At 37.2% G+C, this 23,766-nt stretch overlaps 1 protein-coding gene across 1 annotated transcript in view; it reads right to left on the bottom strand.

The window, feature by feature from the left end:
- Positions 1-23,766, bottom strand: part of FAF1 (Fas associated factor 1) — a 159,308-nt gene that overhangs the window by 25,830 nt on the left and 109,712 nt on the right. The window contains exons 13-15 of the mRNA XM_068690190.1: positions 20,113-20,267; positions 9,318-9,454; positions 6,698-6,786 (exon numbers count right to left, since the gene is read on the bottom strand). Coding sequence (XP_068546291.1) covers positions 6,698-6,786; positions 9,318-9,454; positions 20,113-20,267 — 381 coding nt within the window. The remainder of the gene's footprint in view (positions 1-6,697; positions 6,787-9,317; positions 9,455-20,112; positions 20,268-23,766) is intronic.

Here is a 23,766-nt window from a genome sequence, read left to right as displayed (position 1 = left end):
CTCAGCGCATAGGGAAAAGTATGTATGTTCCCTCTCCAATAATTATTCCCTAAACAATTTCATAAAGCTACCTCTGAAGCACCTAATAGAACGAATTTTCAGAATCAGTATGATGAAAAAGTTGGACTCCTGATTGCACTTGGAACAGCACTCTCCTTTTTTTTTTTTTTTTCCTGCAGATTATATAGGGGAAAAAATACACAGGACACAGAAATTGGCTTCTTGTATGGGATATTTAGCTGGAAAAGTCAGCCTTGGAATTTCTGTGCTTTTTAATGTTGTTGCTTGTGAAGGCAGGATTTAATGATTTAACCCCAGGTATCAGTTTTGTACCTGATCTGTCTCAGAGAGATGTGTTACACCCCATTGCTCTTTGGGATTAGTATTACTCTGAAGTAAAACCAGATAAAACAACTACATAAGATTACCATGAGCAGAAGACATTTCTCAGAGCATCAATGAGTAAATGGCTGTTACAAGAGAGACAAAAAGAAGTGCACTTACAAGTGCTGAATGCTTATCTGAAAGATGGTTCATTTCACCGAACCACTCCTGAAATTAAAAACTGCAAGTGCTTTAGGCTATTCACGGGAGCGTTAAAGAGAAACACCCCTTTGTCCAAACAAACCAGTGCAATAAAAGCATTAATTTGATTCACTAGAGATGACAGACTTGCACATTGTATAACTTAAACATACATGATGGGGAATATGTAGAATTAAAAAGTGTACACAAAACGTGTTAGGCATACAAGAACGATGAAAATGAAGCAGAACCAGAGGTGGGGAGGCAGGACTGAACAGGGGGAGAGGGGCAGAATCCTGCCAGTTTATATCGAAGGCTCAAAGCCCAGTTCCAGATACTGATTTTTGGGAATTACTTCAAACGATATGAAAGAAAGCAAAACCAAAACCTTCCAGAAGCAGTTCTGCAGTTATTTGCCATGGAAAATCATCCAGACAGTTGTACTAAAACTTCTACCAGTCTGGGCTGCACACTGAGAAAGCTCAAGTTTATTAAGAGAAACTAAGCTAACAGTCAGTGGCTGCAGCCATCAACATACACAGCTGAAAACCCATCTGAGCTGAAGATATTTTCATGTCATCTTCTTTCTTTCCACTGTCATTGTTTCACGTTTGGTCTAAGTTCAAAATAGTCCGTAAACTCCTGAAGACAGCAACCGTACTTGCTGGTGCGTTAGTACAGTGAAGTGCACAATGGGAAACCAATCACTGAAGCTTTGGGGTGCTCTCATAATACAAATACAAAATAAGAAAATTTATTCAAATAAATTTTGATTACTGTAGTTTAATTAGTTATAACTAGTAATAATTAGTAAATGTGCTAATTGGATTTTTGAGAGGTTACAAGAGAATCTCCGTTAGATAGCTGTCATCACCGTAATGTTTTGCGCTTTGGAATTTAATGAATTTCATGTATTTATTCTCATAGCCTCCTGTTGTGCAAATACTATACACCATGATACACATGACAGTGTTAGATGGAATGCAGATTATCAAAGGTATTCAAACACCTAACTTCTACCGATTTTAATTCAGTGCCTAAACAGAAATCACAGAGGTCTACTGCATGGCTGATAGAAATATTTAGGCCATCCTCTAACCAGAAAGCACAACTGCAGGTAAAGAAGGGAGAAAAGCAACTGATCCGAGGGAAGAAAAGACTAACATCACAGATTAGGAGAATATTCACAAGGACTGAGTTCTCTTCCTCAAGTTTCCTTTGTGGCTGTGAAATACATCTTTGGAAGGGGAATGAGAAAAGGTGTTGGAAGTCAGAACTGTTATATCAGCATGGCGAAAAAAAGGGAAATCCCTAAATCCCTGACATTAGACAGCAGAGAGGCAGAAGACGAGGAAGACACAGCAATCTATTTTCCTTACTTCGAAGTTACAAAAATAACACTTTGGCCAGTAAATCTCTGCCTAGTACAAGACAGTTCTGGGACAGACATACGAGCATATTTCTACAAATAGCTGAGGCAGTGAAAAGAAGGTGAATTTATGTTGCTGTTTTGGAGTGTTGCGGTTTTTTTTTGGCTTTTTATTTTTTTTAACATATTTTTAAAATCTCCATCCATATATTAGTTAGGAAAGGAATTTTTTTCTCATGCTGTAGCTGCATCTAGGAAGAAGAGATGTCATCTAAGATCAGAGAGCAAAGACGGTGACTTTGCAGGTCTACATTTTTCTACAGCTTATCTTCAGTGAGACTGATTACAACAATTTTTCAAGTTTAAACATTCTTAATTATCTCTCCTTTACAATGTTTCAGCAGGCACAGTTTAAAGTGAATTAAAGGTTTTAATTTGGATTTGTAGGAATAAAGCGTTTCAAGCAATTGTGGGTATTTCAATTCCACCTTGAAGTCTCATCTGAGAGCAGGAGTGCTAGAGTTGCATAACTGCGAAAATAAACACGATGAGAGACCTACTGTTACTTAAATGTGGACAAGTTGGACCAGCTGTGTAACAGTCATTGCTTTTACAGTAATAAATGTTGACAGCAAAAATAAAAAGAATGCATTACTGAGAGATCATCAAATGAGCCCTGTCATTACATGGAAACTCCACCCTGTATAAGCTTGTCAAAAAGTGTTACTGTAATCCTTTGAGAAGCCTCCACCTCAGGCAACAGAGAAAAATGCTTAGGATCAGCCCAGAACAGGTGTGTTGCACTGTAATGCCAGTATTTAATCAGGGATCTCTTCACATCAGCCTCACGAAGGAACTAACTCAGATCTGTGTGGGCCCATCATGCAATGCTGGGATGTTTATTTAACTATCAAATTAAAGCAAGCAAACTAACAGAGCGTTTGCAAATGGACATTCCAGGGCATAGACTATTTTACAATTATCATTTGTTTTCTTGTCAAAGTCCAGCAGCAGGCACTGACACTTAAGAGGAACTGATACCACGCACTCCTTTCAAAGTCAATCCCCGACAAATCTCAGTTCACACCTTGATCAACACCGGCAGGGGCCAGGCACCTCTGTTCTGAGACGACTGCTCTCTCACTTGCAGGAGAAACTCTTCAGTTGCATTTATTTCCTCTTTGTAAAAATCCCCAACCCTACCGCCCAAACAGTAGTTGAGGTACAAACAATTGTAGTGTGGGTATGACGAGTAGACGTGGTTAGAAAAGGAAAATATGTCCATTAGATCTATGAAATCATTAGTGCAGCCTCTTATTCCATTAGAAGGAGCCTGGAGCTGTTTCTAGGGTAAGAAACTCACAGGACTGAATATTTCCCTGGGAGATGGTGGTCTCTACTGGTGCATGTACAATTCTGCTACATACCCTGAGGCTGGGCTCAGACCCTAGACCTGACCACGCTGAGAAGGGTAGGACTGCATCCTGGCCAGCCGGCCTTGCTGCTGTTGAGGCCACTGAACCACCATTCAATTAACATTTGGCCAGTTCTTACCAAAAGGGCCACATTAGTACAACATCAGCACCTGGATGACCATATGCTATTGTTTGTGGCTTGCTACAAAGGCAGTTTGAGAACCAAACTTACAAAATGAGACAGCATAACAGCTAGGCCATGTGTCTACAATGGCACATCAACAGTGTGGCCCAAAAGGATGAGGTTTCTGAAATTTCAGCTGGTCAACACAGCTGTCACACAGCAAGGACAGGCCCAAGGGTTCATGACTGGCCCAGAAGCCGTGGAGAGAGAAGGAAGAAGAATAGGAAGCCAGATTTGTCCCTCTTTAAGAAAGTTCAGGAGAGAGAACGGATGCCTAAATTAAGCACCACTTGTACCTCAAGACAGGTACGCTGGATTACCATGACTACAGATACACATCTCAGTATTTTTTAAAGTATTTCTTCGGAGACTAAGTAAGAAAAATCTTAAAGATTTATATATTGTGTTTAATTAAGTTAAATCCAATCACCGGTTAAATGATGGTATTTTAGTAATTGACATTATGGAAATATGCCCCAAATTTGTCTGATTAAAATTGTAGGAGGCTAAACCAGTAAATTTTACTAATACCTGGATACAAAAGCACAGGAGTTAGCTAACTATACCATTACCACCAGCTAATGAAATGACTCACTTTGCTCAGGAGAGAGAAGTTGGTGACGGTGTTCTGAGTATCCTGCCTGCAAAATCAGTCGATGATTCATGACAGGGAACTGACTGTAAGGTGATGCCTCAACAGCTACAGCCAGCATCGCGGCGAACACCTGTACCATTAGCTGGCAGTGGTAATAGTCATCCTGTACTGAAATAACCATCAGAGGGCACTGCAAAACATGCTGTGCTAAACGGAATTATGCAATAGCTGTGTTTGAAGCTTTCATGGTCATGCAAGTTAAAGATCCAAAGTGGAGAGGTTCAGCTGCGTAAACTGACCCATTAACGATTTCATGCTGTTATTTACACGTGTTTCCAATTCCATTTCTCTCTCTCACACACACTTCTCCTTACAGCAAGGCTATATAGATGACTTGTCATTGTAAAGCACAAAAGAATTTTCTGCTTATCTTCTTGTGGTTTTATGATGACTTACTGTTGCTATTAAGAAAACAGTAACAGAAACCGGACTCTGTATCCTGTTTGCTATTGTGATATTTGGGGGAAAAAATGCACCCACTGCAGTAAGTTCTTTAAAAAGAAAAGGTGTTGATATTTGAACACTCTAAGTTGTCAAGTACAAGACTTACAAGAAAGCTACATGTTATGTAGCAAACCACAAAAAGACAACATTTTTTTTTCAGGTGAAAGCTTTCTATTGAGTACCGTCTGCTTGCCAAATACTCCCTCTCTGGAATAGCAATTTCATAAAGCACGGTTGTTTTTCATTTTCAAACTTCCTGCTTCAAAGGCAAAAGTGTCTGAGATCACCTTTCCTGTGTGCTTGTAACAAGTGAAGCCAAGTTATAAGTAAATACCCTCTTTGTGTATAGAACCCATAGCGTCTGAAAATCTGCCCCCTAAGTTTATGAAATTTTCCATTAGTTTTCTGAATGTCAAAGTGTATTAGAAAAAAAGCTCCCAATGGGAAAGAAATGTCAGTGATGCTCTCAGCGACAGGAAAACAAAAGGAAATGTGAAAAAAACATATACACAGAAGACGTGGACAATGAAAGATTTTAGAGGACTGTATAAAAATTATTTTTTTATTCTTCCTACCTAGGAAGAACACTTACAATAAGAAGCCTGGATATATCCATATCATCACATGGGGACATGGAGGCTGTCACTGCTCTTGGGCATTCAGTGAAGAACCCCCAGCAGCTCAGGATGGAGAAGCCGTTTCCTGCTTCTGCAATCGTGGCCTCAAGGCTACCATGCATTCCCTTTCTTTGAGCTTTGAGCTTTTTCTTTTGAGCATCATGCCCAGATTCTTCTCAGTTGCAAACCCGCCTGGTTTTCTCCTCCTAGGATGGGTCTCTCACCTTCTCACCTGACTTCTACCTTCTCTCCTCCACAATAATCTCCCCCGCTCTGGATAACTGTTCTGGTCTCCTGTTCCTGTACTCCACTCCAGTTTCTTTATTTTTCTTTGACTTTTTCTTTACTTTTTTTTCCTTTTACACATCTTTACTCCTATTTCTAGTTCCTTTCCCTATCCTTTTATCTGTTCTTGTCTTACTGCCTTTTTATGTCTTTCTTTCCATTTTATTCCTTTCTGCCAGATTTTGTCATTTCTAGTACTGTCTTCTTCAGAACTCATCCACATTGTGAATTTTAATTTCTTATTAAAGCTTTAAAAAAAATCCGTACTCAACATATTGCTGTTAATATGCAATAAAAATTTCAATTATATCATGCCTTGTATTTTTGTTGTAATCCTCGTATTAAAAGTTGTGTTCAGTATTAACAAAATCAAAGTCAAATTTCTTCACCAATGAATTACAGGTAGCATAAATAAAGAAAAAAAATGGACTACGAATACTGTGTAGATAGCATGCCTTCATATTATTATAACCATAATCAGTAAATCTCATACAGATAAGATACAAGATTTAAATGTGAAGAATGTTTAGTGAATTATTGTCAATCAATGTCTATGCAACAGGATAAGAATAATCTTGAATGGCAACACACCAATTATTACAAATTCCCGAGTAAGTACTTCATTACTTCCAAATGTCACTCTCAATTTATAGAGTAACAGATAAACATCCCTCAGCTGTACGCCTCACTGTGTCTACTTCTTTGCAATTGAAACACTGTTTTTGCAAAGTGGTGCTGTCTCTTACTCACTTCTGAATGGTGATTCTGTACTGGCATAGTTCTGTTTTTTAAAATTGCTTCTCAAACTCCTTTTAAACATATACTTTTAAGACACATAATCTATCTTTGCTTTCTACCTACAGTCTAGAGCTGGTCATTGGGAAAAAATCTGATTGCCATTTCCTTGTATGAGCATACTAAGCTCTATAATACCAGTGTAAATGTAAACAGTTACTCATGACTAATATTTAGAAAAAGGAAACAAACACTCTGAAAATGACAGTAAACCAATAAGGAGTTTTTTTGAGAGACCCAGCTATAGGAGACACAAAGAAGGCTTAATATTTTTGTCACAGATAATGGAAGAGGCACACTAAAACGTGCCATACCCAACTTCATTGGCTAAAGAGATGTTTGGTTATTTTTGCATCCCCAGTGATTTGTGGAAGACAGTAGGTATCTGCAGTAACTTTCAAGTCTCACCTCATCCTTTATGTCTTCCTGCTGCTGAGCACTGAAGATCTCCATTGCAGCCATCAGCCTCATCATTAGCTCATCCACTGTTGTGTTACCTAGCAACACAGGGAGACAGCTGAACTTCAAACCATTAAAGTTATTAAAAAAAAAAGTAATCTTGGAATTAACCTGTAAAAAATAGGCAGTTCAAAAAAAAAGGCGACAGAGTAGAAAATGCAAAATTTTAGCAAACCTTAGCAAAATGATTTTAATTGAAAATTCAAAATTGTTTCTGCAAGTGAACATTGACCATAGGCTAAAACTTTATGTAGTTCAAATCTGAAAAACTGGTTTTGTGCTTGCACACAATAACTCTATTTTTCTTTTAAACACTGATGTTAGAGGAAAGTATACCTGGGGTTCCCTGACATGAATTCTTTTTTACAGGTTTAGAATTCTTGGGTATAATCAAGGAGACTGAAGCAATTGGCTAGTCAGGTAACAAAAGGTAGGAGGTTTCCAGTAGCATCTAAACAGATTTTTAATTTTTAATTTTTTTTAAAGGAATACAGTGATTAAATGCATCTGTGCACATGCATTTTTATTCAGGTATAACTATTTTGGGTAGTGAAATTTCAAATAGTAATAATATACTCTCTTCAGTGTGTTTACTTCTGATAAAACTTGTAAAGCTAATAATAGAAAGTAAATTACCTGTGCATAAATCTCAAGAAATACAGCATATATATAATCAAACAGATAATTCCTCACATTTTTCTAGCAGTGTGTCTCCAGCCTTCAGGAAGACTGAAAGATAATTTTAATTTCCTACCAAGACGTGCTCTGTCTTTGGTTTCTCTTAGACTGAAGACTAGATTACCTGTTAGAGCCACTCACAGCAGCTAAAAGGCAAGACCATTTCTCCATGAGAAATAGGCTAAATCTATAAACTGTTAACATCTGCCAACCTAAATGATCTTCGGACAGAACAGAACAGAACTGACAGAACAATGCCATCAAGAGCTACATTGATATTGGTAACGCTGGTCAAAATTTTAAAAGGAATAAACTAACCTTAAGCCACAGTACCAAGAAAGAAAACAAAAAATGTACCCAGAGTTTCCAACCCCAGCAAAAAATAAAAAGCAAAAGCAAACTTAGACAGTCTGCATTTCAATAAACGCCTTCAGGACTTAAGTTTCTACACTGTTGTATCTCTTCTGCAAACACTGCCTTCTCACCCTGCCCTGAAAGGCCCTCATTGTTCCCATTTCTAACATTTGCTACCTTAGCAGAAAATATTATCCCGCATGCTACAACATTCATGACTTCAGAGACTACCATTCATTTGAGGATATATTGTTAAAAGATACCAATGTCCCAATTCGTGGGAAAATAACAAGCCCAGAACATTTGGGTTTTGATAGAATTTGAATCCAAGGATAAATTTAAGTAAGACTGCAACGGATTATCAATTTAGTTCAAAACACTATTTGGAGAAAACAAAATTAAATCTTAGTGAATGCAATGAAATAATTTGGATTATTTTATAATATAAAGTTGTGTTACATTATGACTCTGAGACAGTAAGCACCACTGACTTCAGTGGGAAGCTTAAAGTTACATGAATGCTTAACAATGCTCTAGAGTTATAAAAACAATAAAATCTATTTATTAGGTTATTTGTATGAAAAAAGGTTTATAACAGACAGACATACCATGAACTAGTATTGTGCTGTACCTTGCACTAAAGAGAGAAAATCCATGCAAAATTAAGTTTTGGCCACTGAAAGGAGCATTGCAGATTCCTCAAGAAAATGATTAATCTCATATGCAGAAAGAAACAGTAACACTGTCTGCAAAAGGCAGGATTTCCAGAGGCTTAATTTCCTCAGGAAAATCAGGATATTAGAATAAAAACTGACAGATATGACCAACAAATAAATGAGAACAGAGTCATTAAGGCAACCTTGTGGAGGAAGAAAGAATGAGGGGTAGCCATTCTGTGATGCATTTTAATTTGAAGAGTTACTGAGAACAGCAGTTGAAGGGCATTCCACACCTGAGTTACCTCACTGCCAGCGGAATCGGAAGAATGGTTATGCTAGAAATAACTGCTCACGTACAACAGAAATCTTCATTTATATGAGATTATATTAGCTACTTAAAATTCTGATCCAATTTAGGGTCTCAACACTGCAGGCGGGCCTGAAAAAGCAACTCATACTCAAATATTATCCCACTACGTGCAACAGGAGTCCACATATTAACAAGGAGCTACACAGAGAACTACATGCATGCTGGCACTACACAAAAATGCAAACATTTTGGGGATTTATCTGGCTATAAATTTGGAAAACCAAATGCTACTCCATTTTCAGGAGATTTGGCTTCTTCTTTTAAAAAGAAAATCTGAAAAACCTAAACTAGGATCCTACTCCAGTCATGGCAACTTCAATCTCTAACACTATGCTAAAGAATGCATTTATGAATAATAAATTTATTTATACGCTGATAATTACAAGTTTCTTCCGTGTAATAAATTTATAGCCTGAACACCTTAAAAAAGAAACATTTAGCAAGGATATCTCCTAACAATTTCAGAAGCCACATAAGAAATATTTTCAATATAAAGCAAGAACTGTACCTTGTATTACATTCAATACTTCATTAGATGATCGTTTTCCCATAATAATAAGAAAAAGTGGAAACTGATCCGTCTTCTGAGTTCGAATAGTTTGGGCCACAACACTCCCGAAGTGTCTCGTGCACATCGTCAGAAACCTATGTGGAGGAAAAAACAGTTAACATTGCAGAGTTGCTTTGGAAGTTAACATTTAAAAAATTAAAATTCAGCAGTTTGACTGCTACCTTGCTATCTGCTGGTTGACATCTAGGCTTCTGCGTTCAATTTTAGAGCTCTTTACCCCTTTTTATGATTAAATTATGAAAATATTTACCAGTATGAAAGACTCCAGATTTTCTACACTGAGACAACTAATAACTGGTAGAGAAAACATTTATTTTGATGGAGAATCCCATTTTTGTTACACTGAAGCTTTAATTCACAATCCGTTCCCACCCACCCGCAAATAATCACACTAAATCGATTGTTAGAAACTTCTAAAGGAACTAAGTGAAGACATTACCTAGTAAACATGGAGAAGTATAAAAATAGTATTGTTTCATATGAAAGCATAATTTAATAATGAAATATCAAGCAAATCTTTTTATCAGTTGTAGAATTAAAACAGGGTACTTCAGAATTGTCTTTTCTTTTGTACTAGTGCCCTGCCAGTGACATACTTAGCAGTGTGGTCTAAAAACAATAATTCTAAGCTTTTGACCAAAAAAAGCTCTCAGATATTAGCATAGAGAAGTCTAGCATTAGTATTCTTAACACGATCTTGAATAAATGAAAAAACTGATAAAGCTTTTCTCTTCCATTAGAGGACTGTTTGAAATTAGCATTTCTTTCAAGAGAAAAGGGTAGCTTATGATATGTTTTCAGATCTGATGGTAAAAAGTAAATGTCATAATAATAATGAATTATGAAAGACCAAATGCAAATATAGAATGCTTTAATAAGATCCAATTTAATAAAGTCTGTAAAAATAATGGACTTTTAATAACACGGGTCACAAAAGGCAAAACAGTGGAAATTCTGAGGACTAGCCACTGGTACAGGCTTATTAATTCTTAATTATGTTCATGAAAGGCAACTTAAATCGTGTGTTTTCTTATGCCTTATGATAATATTTTAGGTAACAACTACTCTGAAATGTATGCTCTAACTAAAGAGCAAAGTCCTGTTGTCACATGCATTAGAAGCCAAATCTATTTGAAAAGACAAACTGCATTAAAATGTCAAGTGCTCTAAGTCATTTCTCCTCAAAAGATACTGAAAGATTCAAAAATATTTTGATTTTTTTAATCATCACATATTACATCTAATAAAATCGCTAAAAACTGAAAAGCCCGATGAGTACAACATTGTGCACCCAATGTATAAAAAGAAAACCCTACAACTCAACACCATTCTATAGCCTCACTATGTCTGTAGTTGGATGGAAGGCAATAAGCAGGAATAGCTAGTGAGTACTTCAAAGCCGTAAATGTCACTTGCAAACATCTTTCCTTGCCTCCTTGTGCCTCCATCTTTTGCAATTCAGAACTGTCAAATGGAGAGACAATGTCAAAAATGTCAAATAGGGACTGCTATACCAGAAAGAGCTAAGTAAAGACAAACTGCTAAAATGAAGTGTCTGGACATACAAACTCTTAAGAAAAATAATGCTTTCGATTTTTGGTTTTCAAGGTGGGAATAGATAAGTCATATCTCAGCTTCACAAAAGTCTTTGGTGATCTTCAATGACAAATTGACTCCTGTAAGTCCAGAGTTTCTCTTAGAAGTAATAAAAGAGCATGGTCAATAGAACTGAGTTCCTGAGATGTGTATGAGAACTGTTTAAACAGTTTGGCATGCCATAGAATAAAAGCACTAAAGTTTCATGGGAAAACAAAATATCTAACTGAAGGTAAATAAACACTGTAGAGGAGTGGTTTTTTGTTCCTAGAAGGAACAAAAGAGGTAATAGCAATATTAGTTGCGTTCATCAAAAGTTTAAATTGTCTGCATTTTGTTAAGACACAACTCATTCACAAAATATGCTTTCATAGGTATGGATTTGGTAGGCAGAGAATTCTGCATGAAGCAGCTATTTCAGTATGTTAAAAAGGTTCCCAAACATTTTTTTTTTACCAGGAAATGATTTTTATTTTTTTATGCGGAACTTCCTGCCTTAGGAAAATCTCAACCTAACAAATTATGACACTTAGAGGTCCTGTAAAATCAAGGCTGGGAAACGTATAGGTTTCAACTTACTGGCTTCTGAAGATGACATCTTGTGCCAGACTGTCAGAAGGATGCACACATTTCCTGGTTGAGTAAAAGCAGAACACGTGCCAGATGCCAACAACGTCTCTCATGATTTTTTCTTGGGGCAGCTTCTCAAAGCCCATGGCACCATCCACCCTGCTTGTACAAATCTCCACCTTCCTCCACTGCTGCTGCAATTTGCTCAGCTTGCAAGGACAGGGCCAGTTACAAGAGAAGCAGGAGCCAATCCTGATCTGAATGGCACACATTTGCCACTGCTGCCGTTAGGCAACCTTTCTCTGTTTTGGGGGTTGCGTGGGAAACAACAAGAGCTGGTTCCCTCCCAGCTCTTCCAACCCTGAATAAAGGATGTCCACATTACAGCACTGGCAGCCATGGTGAGGATGTTCGTGGGGGATGAATAATCAGCTGGCAACAACGTGCATCTTCAGAGACGAGCAATTGTCCTCAAAAAGCTTCTCACTAACGTGGTTCCTCAAACTAGATCCTGCTCTTTTGCAATTGAATAAGACCCCGTGTGTCTGTTGAACTAAAATATAGTAAGGCCAATAAAAATGTGAAGGTAGTTCAACGATGTCCCACTGAATAAAGAGATACCGCCAGCAATCTCCAATACCTGCACCGCGTAACTCCTGTTCACCAGCAATCACTCCCTCACATACGTGCTCTTAGCCAGGGCAGTGGTATGTGAGTGCTTAGCAATTTCTCATAACATCTCTTCCTTTCGTTTTACTAGATGGGTAGGAATTGAATTTTCATTCACAATCCCCATTCAGTTTTTCCTCATGCCTTTTAATAGATTTTGCAACTGATTTTGCCTTTTTTTCCTTCCTTTCTCAGCCTTTCCCGATTGTGGATTTCCAGACCTTTTTACTTGCTTCCGTATCTGACAAAAAAATCTTCACGCTAGCATTTACTGTCTTCAGAAGTATGTGAATGGGACCAAAACAATTTGGTGGCATAACCAAATGCGTACATCACTTACAAGGGATTTTCTTATTTCCATCTAAATAGAAGTGTGCCAGATCCTTTAGTGGCATCTCCAGAGCTGCCAAGAAAACTGCCCGTGGAGCTCATCAAAGAGCCAGATGTCACTCTGGGGAGAACTGTTTTCCACAACACGCTGGATTACTGTGATCTCCAACCAAAAGTGGAAATAGAGGAACACTGCCAGAAAGGGAGGGCAAATGGCACCCTACTAGTCCTTTTATTTTTAAATTATAAAAATATTCATGGAGAAAAAAGTATGAAAAAGGCAAAAAGCATTTTACAAAGGAAAAATCCGTTTAAAAAATCTTACAGATTTTTTTTTAAAGTTACAGAGTAAGTCATCACAAAGTAATAATTTTGTCAGACAGCATCATGTCTTTACTTCTTTCATGACTCACTTTTCACGAAATCCACAGTTATTAAAGTTACAAAATAAACACAGTCCCTGATCATGGCTTGACAAATACAAATACAAAAGCAAACCCTAAAAAATATTACAAACTTATCTCAACTTTTTAAACATGGTTCAAAATTGTATTAATTCTTAGATATAGCTCGCTCCTTAATTAAAAGCAACACACAGGAAAAATTATTCTGGTGAAATGCAGATGTTCATTTTGGGGGTTGCTGATAACTGCACAGCAGTTATCCCTCCACGTGCACTCTGTGATACCCAGTAAGAAGAGCTATCATGTTTGTTGCACACTCTATACAAGCTACTTTCCCAGACAAGAAAATCATACTAATGTTCCCTCACAGCTAATAAACAACACATTATATTGAAATATATGTCTGGCACTACTTTTTCTTGTAACTATAGCATTAAATGCTATTTATTTAATATTTCTTTTAAAAAGCTTCTAATATGAAAATTACGGAAAAACAACTACTTTAAAAATCTACTGAAACGAGTATAAAAATATTATTGTGCTTCAAAAACAAAGGGAATATTCGTTACATCTGAAGTCCATGGTCTATAGTAGCTCGATCTTGGATATGTTGTACAGAGCTTTGCAAATGCTTGGGTGTAGCGATAATGTTTTCTGTAAGAACAGGCAGCTTTTAATTTTTATCAATAAAAGGGGTCACCTTTGGCCCAAGTGCTGATCATGACAAGTGTTATTTCAGACCTCAAGATGTTTTGGTCTCTAGGAACCTTCTGATCTCTATAAGACCTTTTTACGCTACAAAATACATACTTATCTAGAAAACATAAAAACATATGAATATAATGGAGCTTTTTGGTAGTGTAAATTGAGTAGTATTTCATAGGAATCATTAAAATGACTGGTATTATTTCATTGTTCCTTTATGTACATCCTGCTCATGTATGATGTTCCTTTGCATCTTTATTATTCATATGGACAGGATCTACTGCAGTCAAGTTGGGATCCATGATTACACATGGTCCCTCCTTACCAAACCAGGAATAAGAACATACAAACAAAAAAGCTATGATGATAAATACTTTAGAAAAATTTAAATGTTCCTTAATATTTTGGTGTAAACCACTGAGTAGGCTAAGAACATCCCCAGTGCACAGTCCCTAAGAGGGGCACAAGTGAGATGGAATATTTATTCCCTTTCAGTCTGAACTGATGCTCAGTCCACAATCTGGATGACTCTGGGTGGAAAAAGTGTGATTTATTTATGGCTAGATACTTCCCAAGGTTAACCTTACTTTTTAGAAGCTTCAAAACTTTAGAAATGGCTGTGAAAAATTTGACTCCTCTCTTGAGCGTGAAGAAAACAATGATGACTATTAAATATGCAATGTTCCCAATTATTTTTAATAAAAATTATATACTGTGCAAAGTCAATATAAGACTCATTAAAATGTTAATGTAAAAATAATATTTTTATATTAGGTATTTACATTTTAAAAAAGTAAAGTTGAGGTCACAAAATGGTATATTTAAATAAGCCTGCTATCTATAGTTTTCATAATACTGAGTTAATGTATTACCCACATTAGTAGGGTCATATCTGTTGACTCAAACACAAGGGATGATGAGCAACAGACACAAGGTATTGTCTAAAAATTTATAAAGCAGTTAGACTCAAATGATGTAGATATCCTCTTTGGTATCCACACGCTAAATATCCAGGGATTCAGATGTAAGAAACATGATTTTATCCACTTGTTCTTTATGCAAGAGTAAAGCCTAGATGAGTGGATTATCTTACTCTTCATAAAACATGGAAGATCTAATTTCATCCTTCCAGGTTCAAACAGATTAGGTAAATACTTTATAACCCTATTCAGTCTAAAATACATCTATCTAGAAACTCATTAATCCATCCTTTCAGATATCACTGACACCAGACAAAATTACTGGTAAAAGTATAAATAAAACATACCTGAACTGCTTGCTCAAATACTGTGCTTAAAATGGAAAACAAAAGATGCACTTGCCTTTCAGCGGTAGTTTTGATCATTGTCTGTCGTACAAGACAGACACGTAACATGATTTGCTAAGGAATATCTAAAATTGCTAGTAGATTTACTAACAAACTACTGAAGTAGTTTAGCTACTTTACAGATGGTAGTAAAGTGGGAGAAGGTACAAGCACACTGGAAATCAGTATAAGAATTTGGAATAATCTTCACAAATCAGAGAAACAAGCTGACAATTCAACAAAGTCAGTGAAAGTCTCTGAGAAGAAACAGCTGCACAACTGCAGGGTAAGAATCAAGCAGTAAGGGAAGAAGAAAATTCATGACGTGCCGATGACATATTGGGGTAAGTAATCAGAAGCATGGTTTGCTTAACATGAAATAATCTTCTTTCTGTACTTATTATTGAGAAGGCAGTTTTAGGTACAGTATATGAGTAAAGATACGGACCTATTACAAGAGGACCATATAATACTGTTTGCAATAACAAACACCTGAAGAGGACAAGATACAAGGAAATGCTGAAGGAATCAGGGTTGCTTAGTGTTAGAAGAAAATTGCAGGAAAACACAATGGAGCTTTTTAAGTACTAAGAACACAGCAGCAGAAAGTAACAGTATACCTTATTGTCTACTGGGTAGATCAAGATACAATAGTCATCGATTGATGCAAGAGAAACTTGGGTTAAGCATTAGTGAGAACTGCTTAAAGGCAGTGAAAACCAACTACTGGAACTAGTTATGGAGAGATGCTGATATTCTCCCTCACTCCAAAGGTCAGATCTGGCAACCATCAGCCAGAATGATGCAGGTAGAGCTGAGCCTTCTGGCCAGGTATGGACTAAATGTTGTTATCTGCAGCTCTCCGAGACCAAAGTCAGAATGGTAACAAAAAGGAGAGTGGAAAGGTCAAAGCAGAGTCATCTTACCCTAAAGAGGACAGACACCTGCACTTCTGCAAAAGGCTTTGTCCCCATCAGGCACCCTGCAGTACCAAGGAGACTCAGTCATGCCTTTCAGCTGTATTTTAGTACAAATGATTCTGACTCTGCCAGCTCAGTGATTTCTTCTGAAGGTTGATTTAAACACTCTCATAGAGGCAGCTAAATTTCTCTCCAGCTTCAGTTCTACCTGGCAGTAGACCTCCCTGGTGCAGTTCTGGATTCCTCCATTTAAACAGACCTGTGAATGACTTCTTCCTCAAAGCAGGCCAACAAATACACCTGGAGTACCTTTTCCACCTTCACTTCTGTACAGGACACTACAGAGCTTTATTCCTTCCTGTTTTCTGTTCAACAAGCATAATAAACCATGCTGTACTGTGAGTACAACGGAATAGCATTTGCTCTAGGAGTATTTTTTTTACAGTGGGAACTTAAAATATATGCGTACAAATGTATCCATAGTTAATTCCTGCAGTTTTAATTTTTTTTTCAGATGACCTTGAAGCTTTTTCACAGGCACATAAAATGCCACACTGAAAGCCTTCATCAGATCAAGAGAGACTACTTTCTATTTATAGTTGAATATCAGAGACATCCATATCTTATTAATCACAATGAAATTAAAATGCATTCTATACTGGTTTTTATTCCAGATTAATTTCCAAATTTGGACATTTTTAGATTACTAACATTACCTTGAGTATATAAATATTTAAACAAGGACAGTTTACCTTTTCTGGTGGGTGTATAATAAACAGTTTAACCATCATCTATATACAGGCTGTTTTGTTCTCTATCTAAAGAGACAATCACCTTTTATCCTTTTCCTTTTTCCTTCATTTCAGTGCTATTAGGAAACTATTCACAAGTGCAACCCTGAACAATACTATGCAGTAATTATGACTAGATGACAAAGAGATGTGAACAATTACTGAGCCCATTTTGAAACCCTACACTAATAAAGTCATTAGATGCTGCCCTTGCCATGAGCCTTCTAAAAGCTTCTGAAGTTACAAGAACACACGGCATTGTTCGTTAGGACAATTGCTGCTGGCAGAATGCAAACCTTGAGTTAAACCATGCTGCAAATTGATCTTGACATTCTGTTAAGACCGCCACTAAAATCAAAAGCAAAGGAGAAAAGGAGAAAATGAGCGGGTGGGATGTAATCATGGAACAGAAGGGTTCCCTCCTCACCTTCTTTCCTCTTCCTCCTCAAAACAAACCATACAGAAAATGACAAACTCGCCTGGTGTTTGAGAGCCTTTATTTTTAAAACATTAATTAGACTTTTGACCTGTTTTTATGGACTGGCACTGTATTGCTATTAAAGTAAATTAAATAAAATATTGCAAAATACAATAGATAAGGTTTTCACACTGTTCTGTGAAACCTGCTAAGGATTTGATGCCCAAAGAACAAGTCCAGCAGTTTTGCAAGCAACATATACAGAATCTATGGTCACTCCTTCGGAGGCAGTGGTAAATTAACTCACCAAGTCCAGCACTCACAGACCCCACACCTGCAATATATTTGCTGAAGGATCAAATAGGATTGGGGAGCTAGAGTAATATGGTCAACTGGTCTTCATCCAGGCATGCATCATTCAGTAGGTTAGTATTAAGGGTCAGCAACTGTGAATATGGCTAATTACTTGGTGACGGAAATTGCAGGTGAAGACAACCTGCTGCTGAGAAGCACTTTGGTCAATTAACTCTTTCCTAAGCTTAAGCAAAATGAAAAACTATCATTTGAACATTAAAACTATTAAAACTAACAAGTACCTGTCATCATAGCTGAGAAAAGTTGGCAACACCTTGAAATACAGCACCCAAGGGCAAAGATACCAAAAGCTGAAAAGCTGCTACAGACATCTGAGGCACTGTTTTATGGTTTTGGCATTGCTTTGCTTGGCAAACATTAGGTACTTTGGAAATCTGTTAATATTATGTGTAATCTATGTTTGTAGATGCTGTGTGTACAAGCATAAGAGTATGTGTGTATGTGTAGGCATATATGTATTTATGTATATTCATTATATACATGTCCTGGATGTAAATACATGAATCACATTAATATATATTAATGAATTAATAAAAATACTTATGCATGTGCTTGTGTACATATATACACACACACACACCATTATATTACAATAATGGTATTAAGTCAACTCTTTGAAGTATGAAGATGCCAGAACTACAGCTGTTCGTGTCTGGCCCTCCTGCCTACCTTTCCCTATACTTAAGGAACTGCTTAGCCCATATGATGGCCCAACACAGCTGGTGAGCTGCTCCAGCTGTACGCTCAGCCCAAAAGGTAGGGCCAGAACAGTCAACATCACTACTACCAGACACTGATATGAAGAAATCATATTTTGTATCAGACGCGAAATGAGGAAACAAAGATTTAGGAGCTGTTTCTAAAGCGTTCAAGATAGACCCCCATTTTGTTAATGAGAAAAGCAGAAGCTAGCAATAAAACTGCTTTCAGAACAGACGTATATTTCATCCATAGATTTCAGAAAGAAGACAGCAAAGGGTAAGAAAAAGCAGAACGTCCAAGATTTATATATATTTTTTTGCTTATATGACAAAGTATTTCTATCTATTTTAAATCACTCATGTCATCTACAGTACTGAAAACCTGTCTTTTACTACTGAAACTGAGGGTCCCTACTGATTAGAGTAAATAAAGTGTGCCCGATTGTTCTACCTTCCCATGTCACCTTTTTCACTAATGCATCTCTAACAGCACAAATAAGTTATTGGGCCACACTAGAATGCAAAAAACAGCTCCTTCTGTTGTTTTCTCACTATTCAAACAAAAAGCTACATGCAACTGCGTTTGTAGGGGAACAGAATACTCCAAGAACACTATTGTTGTGTCATATAAAGAGGTACTGCATATTTATTTATGGGAATGCCTACAGTGCACTGATACTTTCCAAAGAGGGAAGGAAGCACCATGCCCCCTCTGAAGAAATCACAGTTTAAGGAGCAGGATGTGACACTAAACACAAATGAGAAATTATTCTAATTTGAGCCAGCATGCCTTGTTTACCCCTTACTATTTTTTGACCTCACTGTTAATATGACAGTTTCTTTGTTGTTGTTAATAGAAAGCAAAAAATGAAGGCTTAAAAACCCTATCATACTGCACAATCAGTGACTAGGTTCATTGAGAATAGCTATAAAGCCTTAAACAAGCCCTTTATTTTGTGTTTTAAGAAGTGTCATAAGGAGTTAATAGGACACAGCTGTACAGGCTCTTTCTAATAAGCAGCTTCTGTCGCTTTGGTCACCACAGGTGTCTCTGTAACCTGCAAACTCTTATTACTAGTGTATCAAAGTTGTGCTACTTAATAGATTTCTTTAGTAAAACACAACAAAGCAATTACATGGCTGTTGATCGTCAGTCATAAAAAAACCTCAAACACACTTTTTCAAAAGAAACTACACTGCAATTTTTTGTCATTGTAAAATAAAAGAAACTAGAGAATTAAATAGAAAACCAAACAATAGAACAGCAGGTAGTCAACTGAACTTAGCCACTACAGATGGTTTAGAAATAGTGTTTCCTTCTACACCAAGTTGTGGGATAAAAGAAAAGGAGGAGGCTCCTTACTGCCAATGAATGGCAATACCAAAAGACTTAAGCAAGTTTCCCGTCTATGTATTTGGTCCCATGAAAGAACCTAGATGTTTCTTTTTCCTTTCTCTCTCTCCCCCTCTTTTGCTTTTTTTCATAATCTTTAACAGTTCTCTAGAGTAATTTGAACTACATGCACAACCACAGATTCATCCAATGACAAATGCAGGAAGTTGAGTGAGGAATTCCTATGTAACATGTCATTTTAAAAGTGCATTATTAGACGAAATGATTGTTCTGTTCTCTCTTGTCCACTTCTAGTAAAGAAATATTAAGAGGAGACATAGCTCTAGAGCTATGTTTGCAAAATAAACTCTAAAAGGAAAAAAGGAACTCAATTATTGAACTATTTTTCCTATGCAGGAATAAGAAGTGAATTTGTAATGAAAATGTGGAGGGTTCGATTCCCAGTAAGCATCTGCCAGCACAGCTTCATTGATTAGTTATGAACAAGCAAGTTTTTACTTCAAATAAATATCTAGCAACAAAACATTTGATACACAGAGATAAGCTCTTCTTTGAAGGAAAAGTTACTCAATTCACAGTGCCAAGAGTCTTACCTTGCTCTGTTTGCTTCTTTTGTCATGTCCCACGCCCAGGTTATGAAGTTCTGACTCAGATATGAGACAATAGATTCAGCACACAGCATTTGTGAGCAGAAAACGTTGGTTAGTACGCTTTCGTCATGGTGGAGGTAGATAGCAAGAAGCTTTCTCTGAAAAGACATGAAAAAAAGATTCACCAGTGAACATTTCCTCAGTCTATTTAGTAATTTTAAATTATGGTTGCATGTTTGTGCATTAGTACACCAATGGTGTTTATTGAAGGTGCCAACTACCTCAAAGTGTGCACACAAGAAAAAAACAATAGATTTCAAGGCAAAGGGTCCATCCCTCTAAATCTACAATGTTTTTTCAACTCTTCCTTGCAATTTTATATTGGGTACCAAAATATGATGTGATATCCTTAGAACATGAAAATAATAACGTTTCAATGTAAAATCAAAAGCTATTTATAGACTTAGCTTAAAAAATGTGTGAACTTTATTGGGCAGCCTGCCAAAAAAAACAAAAAAAAAGATAACATTTAGAAAAATTCCCTGAGCAAGGAACACACCAATTAATACAACAGTGTCTACGATTTCCAAACAAATACAATTAAACGCAACCTTAAAAAATGACAGCGCATTATCACCATCCCATCTGTAGCTAAACAAAAGAGAAAATTGAGTAAGAAAGAGTACAGCTGCCCACTGTCCCAAAGCCTGTGATGCTACATGCTGAATGTTTTGGCAGCTCTCCATCCAGTCGTATGGTGTGGGGAGGCCCCCAGCACATCAGCCTCTCACCTACTTCATAAGTCAATGTGCAGCTGATGAAAAGGCCATGTGCCAGCCCAGCTGGCTGAATCTCTTGTAGAGCTGAGAAGAAAGGTGGCCGTCCCAGCACTACAAATGTGTAAGACACAAGTGCAAGGGATGTGGTATGGAAATCACAGAATCATAGGATATCCCAAGTTGGAAGGAGTTGGGCCCACAAGGATCATGGAATACAACTCCTGGCCCCACACAGGACCAGCCCAAAACCAAACCAGCTGTCTGAGGGCATTGTCCAAACTCTTCTTGAGCTACGACAGGCTGCTGACCACCCTCTGGGTGAAGAATCTCTTCCTAAACCCCAGCCTGACCCTCCCCTGTCCCAGCTCCATGCCGTGCCCTCGGGTCCTGTCGCTGTCCCCAGAGAGCAGAGCTCAGCGCCTGCCCCTCCGCTCCCCCCGTGAGGGAGCTGCAGGCCGCCATGAGGCCTCCCCTCAGCCTGCTCTGCTTGGGGCTGAACAAACCAAGGGACCGCAGCTGCTATTCATAAGTCATGCCCTCTGGACATGGGAAACAGATCAAATGAGTGAACTGTGAATCCTACTTTACATTCGTGAGTTTTGATACATCACATCGTAGCTGCCCTGGTAGCAAAGACTAGATGCTGGAGATGGTATTAGTGGTCTCTTAAAACCAGATAATCTTTGCTGTGTTTTTCTGAAATCCAATCAAGTAATATTTGAAGTTCACTGTCAGCAGCATACAGCTCTGCTGTGTGTCCCCATGACACTTTCAGACCACATTCTGGAAAGTGAGTCTGTGTGTACACAAAGAGAGCAGACTGTGAAAAATACAGGAAAACTATAAGCTATTACAGGACAATGATCCTATATGAAATATTTAAGAAATTATAAACACCATTCAGAAACTTACAATGTTCTACTTGTTTCCTTAGACAATACAGTAAGAGGTATTTTCAGACTTTTAAATAAAAGTCATTTAAAATCTCTTCATTAGACCTAAGACTGAATGCTAGATACTGAGGTGCATTGATATAGCAAGACATGGGATGCAATTTTGAGACAAATTTGCTTTTTAAAAAACCTGTATGGCTATAACCTCAAATACTTGCTTTGGATAAAACCTAATGACTGTTTATAAAAAGAATAATACATTTGAACATTAGACTTTGGGAAAGGGATTAGTAATTTGCATTAATGTTTGACTAATTTAATTTAAATGTTCTTCAGAACCAAGTACACATGTGCCAGAAAGGGCCATTAATAAGCCCAACATGCAGAGATCCATATAAGTGCAGGCAACAATGTTGACTGAAACTAAACTTGAAAATCCAGGGCACTAATGCACAATATCAAGCAATAAAACAGCATTTCTGTGGTGATATTTAATTTAAAAAGAAGAAAGAGGCAGGGGAAGATCAGGCACTGTCTGTTTTTGAGGATCAGCCATTCTGCATTTCAAAGTGTCGATCCCTGCAATATCCAGGTTACTGTGCTAGAATCTCGACTATTATATAGCACTTGTAAGAGAGGGAGGGCAAAGATGTGTTTACTCAGTGATTAGGGCCTTAGAATAAGCCTCTAGCTCCTAGAGAGACAGCTCACCACTTATTCATTTGGACCAATTCACAAAGCCTAGAAAGATTAAACATCCATGCTGAGAAGACAAGCGAATGCAGACGGTGAAAAAGAAATAAAAATTCTTTAAAAACTCTGAGATGACTTCATTATTTTTTCCACAAGGAAACTTTAGGAAAGTGTTTAGTTAGAGAAAAACCCACATTGACCTCTCTCTAAACCCTTAATCTTTCCTTTGTGGTGGCACTGCTTTGTGGTAAGCGGATGGCTTTGCTCTCCTCTTTTCACGGGGAGCGAGTAGAAAAAAAAGGCTCTTGAGAAACACTTTTAGTTCCAAAGAAACAACCCCATGAAACTGTTAAATATGAGATTCCATACAACTGAATGTTTCAAAATATGTACAGTTTTAGGCTTAAAGATTTACAGACAAATTTTAGTAAACAAAACAGGCACATACACAATAGATGTTTACATTGAGCTGCTTTACAAGTGAATGTAATTTTTGTTGCATCAACAAATCTTGCTAGGCAAGGACTAAGCACCATATATACAGACTATATTTGTGTCTGCCAGTTTGTCCAAAATATTAAGGCTGGGCATAGACATATTGCAAGAACAATGAAAAGTGGTAACAGGACAAAGTGCTGAAACATCATTTTGAAAAATCTTTATAGAAGGCAAGAATATTTTTTGCTTGGAAAAATGTGCTATTGCAAAAGGCTTGAAGCTGTTTTGGGGAGGTGAGTTTTGTTGTTGTTATTGTTATTATTGTTATTATTGTTATTATTAACACGTGGTAGTATATATTGTATTAAGTGCCTTTTTTTTGTTATTTCTAGACTTTTGAAAAAAATCAGAGTAAATTCTAGGATTCTATGATGACTAATATGGGGAACTTTTTAGTCAATATAAATAAAATAGGCTTACTAAACTCTTGAACAGTCTTGACTTTCATAAAAGAAGACTATTAATGTAACACCAGTCTGTTCTGTGTTGGATGTCTCAAAAACATAATGATTTCAGGGTTATATACTTAGCACAAAATTTTAACCAAGAAAAAAATCCAATGAGAAGAACTTTTGTTAGTCCCCAGGTATGGCATACTGAAAAGGTTCTAAGTACTGAATATCTGTCTGATGGGCTTCTAAGAATTTAAGCCATCTAGGGATGTATTTTTCAGAGGATGATGATGATGAAAACCACGCAGTCATGTACTAGAATTTTCAGAAGGGGACAGGATTTACAAACATGATGAATCTAAGCCTCCTCATTATCAGCAACACTTAAGGTCCTAAATGCTT

Source organism: Anas acuta, chromosome 8, assembly GCF_963932015.1.
Source record: "Anas acuta chromosome 8, bAnaAcu1.1, whole genome shotgun sequence".
In the NCBI taxonomy this organism is placed as follows: Eukaryota; Metazoa; Chordata; class Aves; order Anseriformes; family Anatidae; genus Anas; species Anas acuta.
The sequence above is the reverse complement of the archived record's forward strand: the minus strand, read 5'-3'. Positions and strand labels throughout refer to the sequence as shown.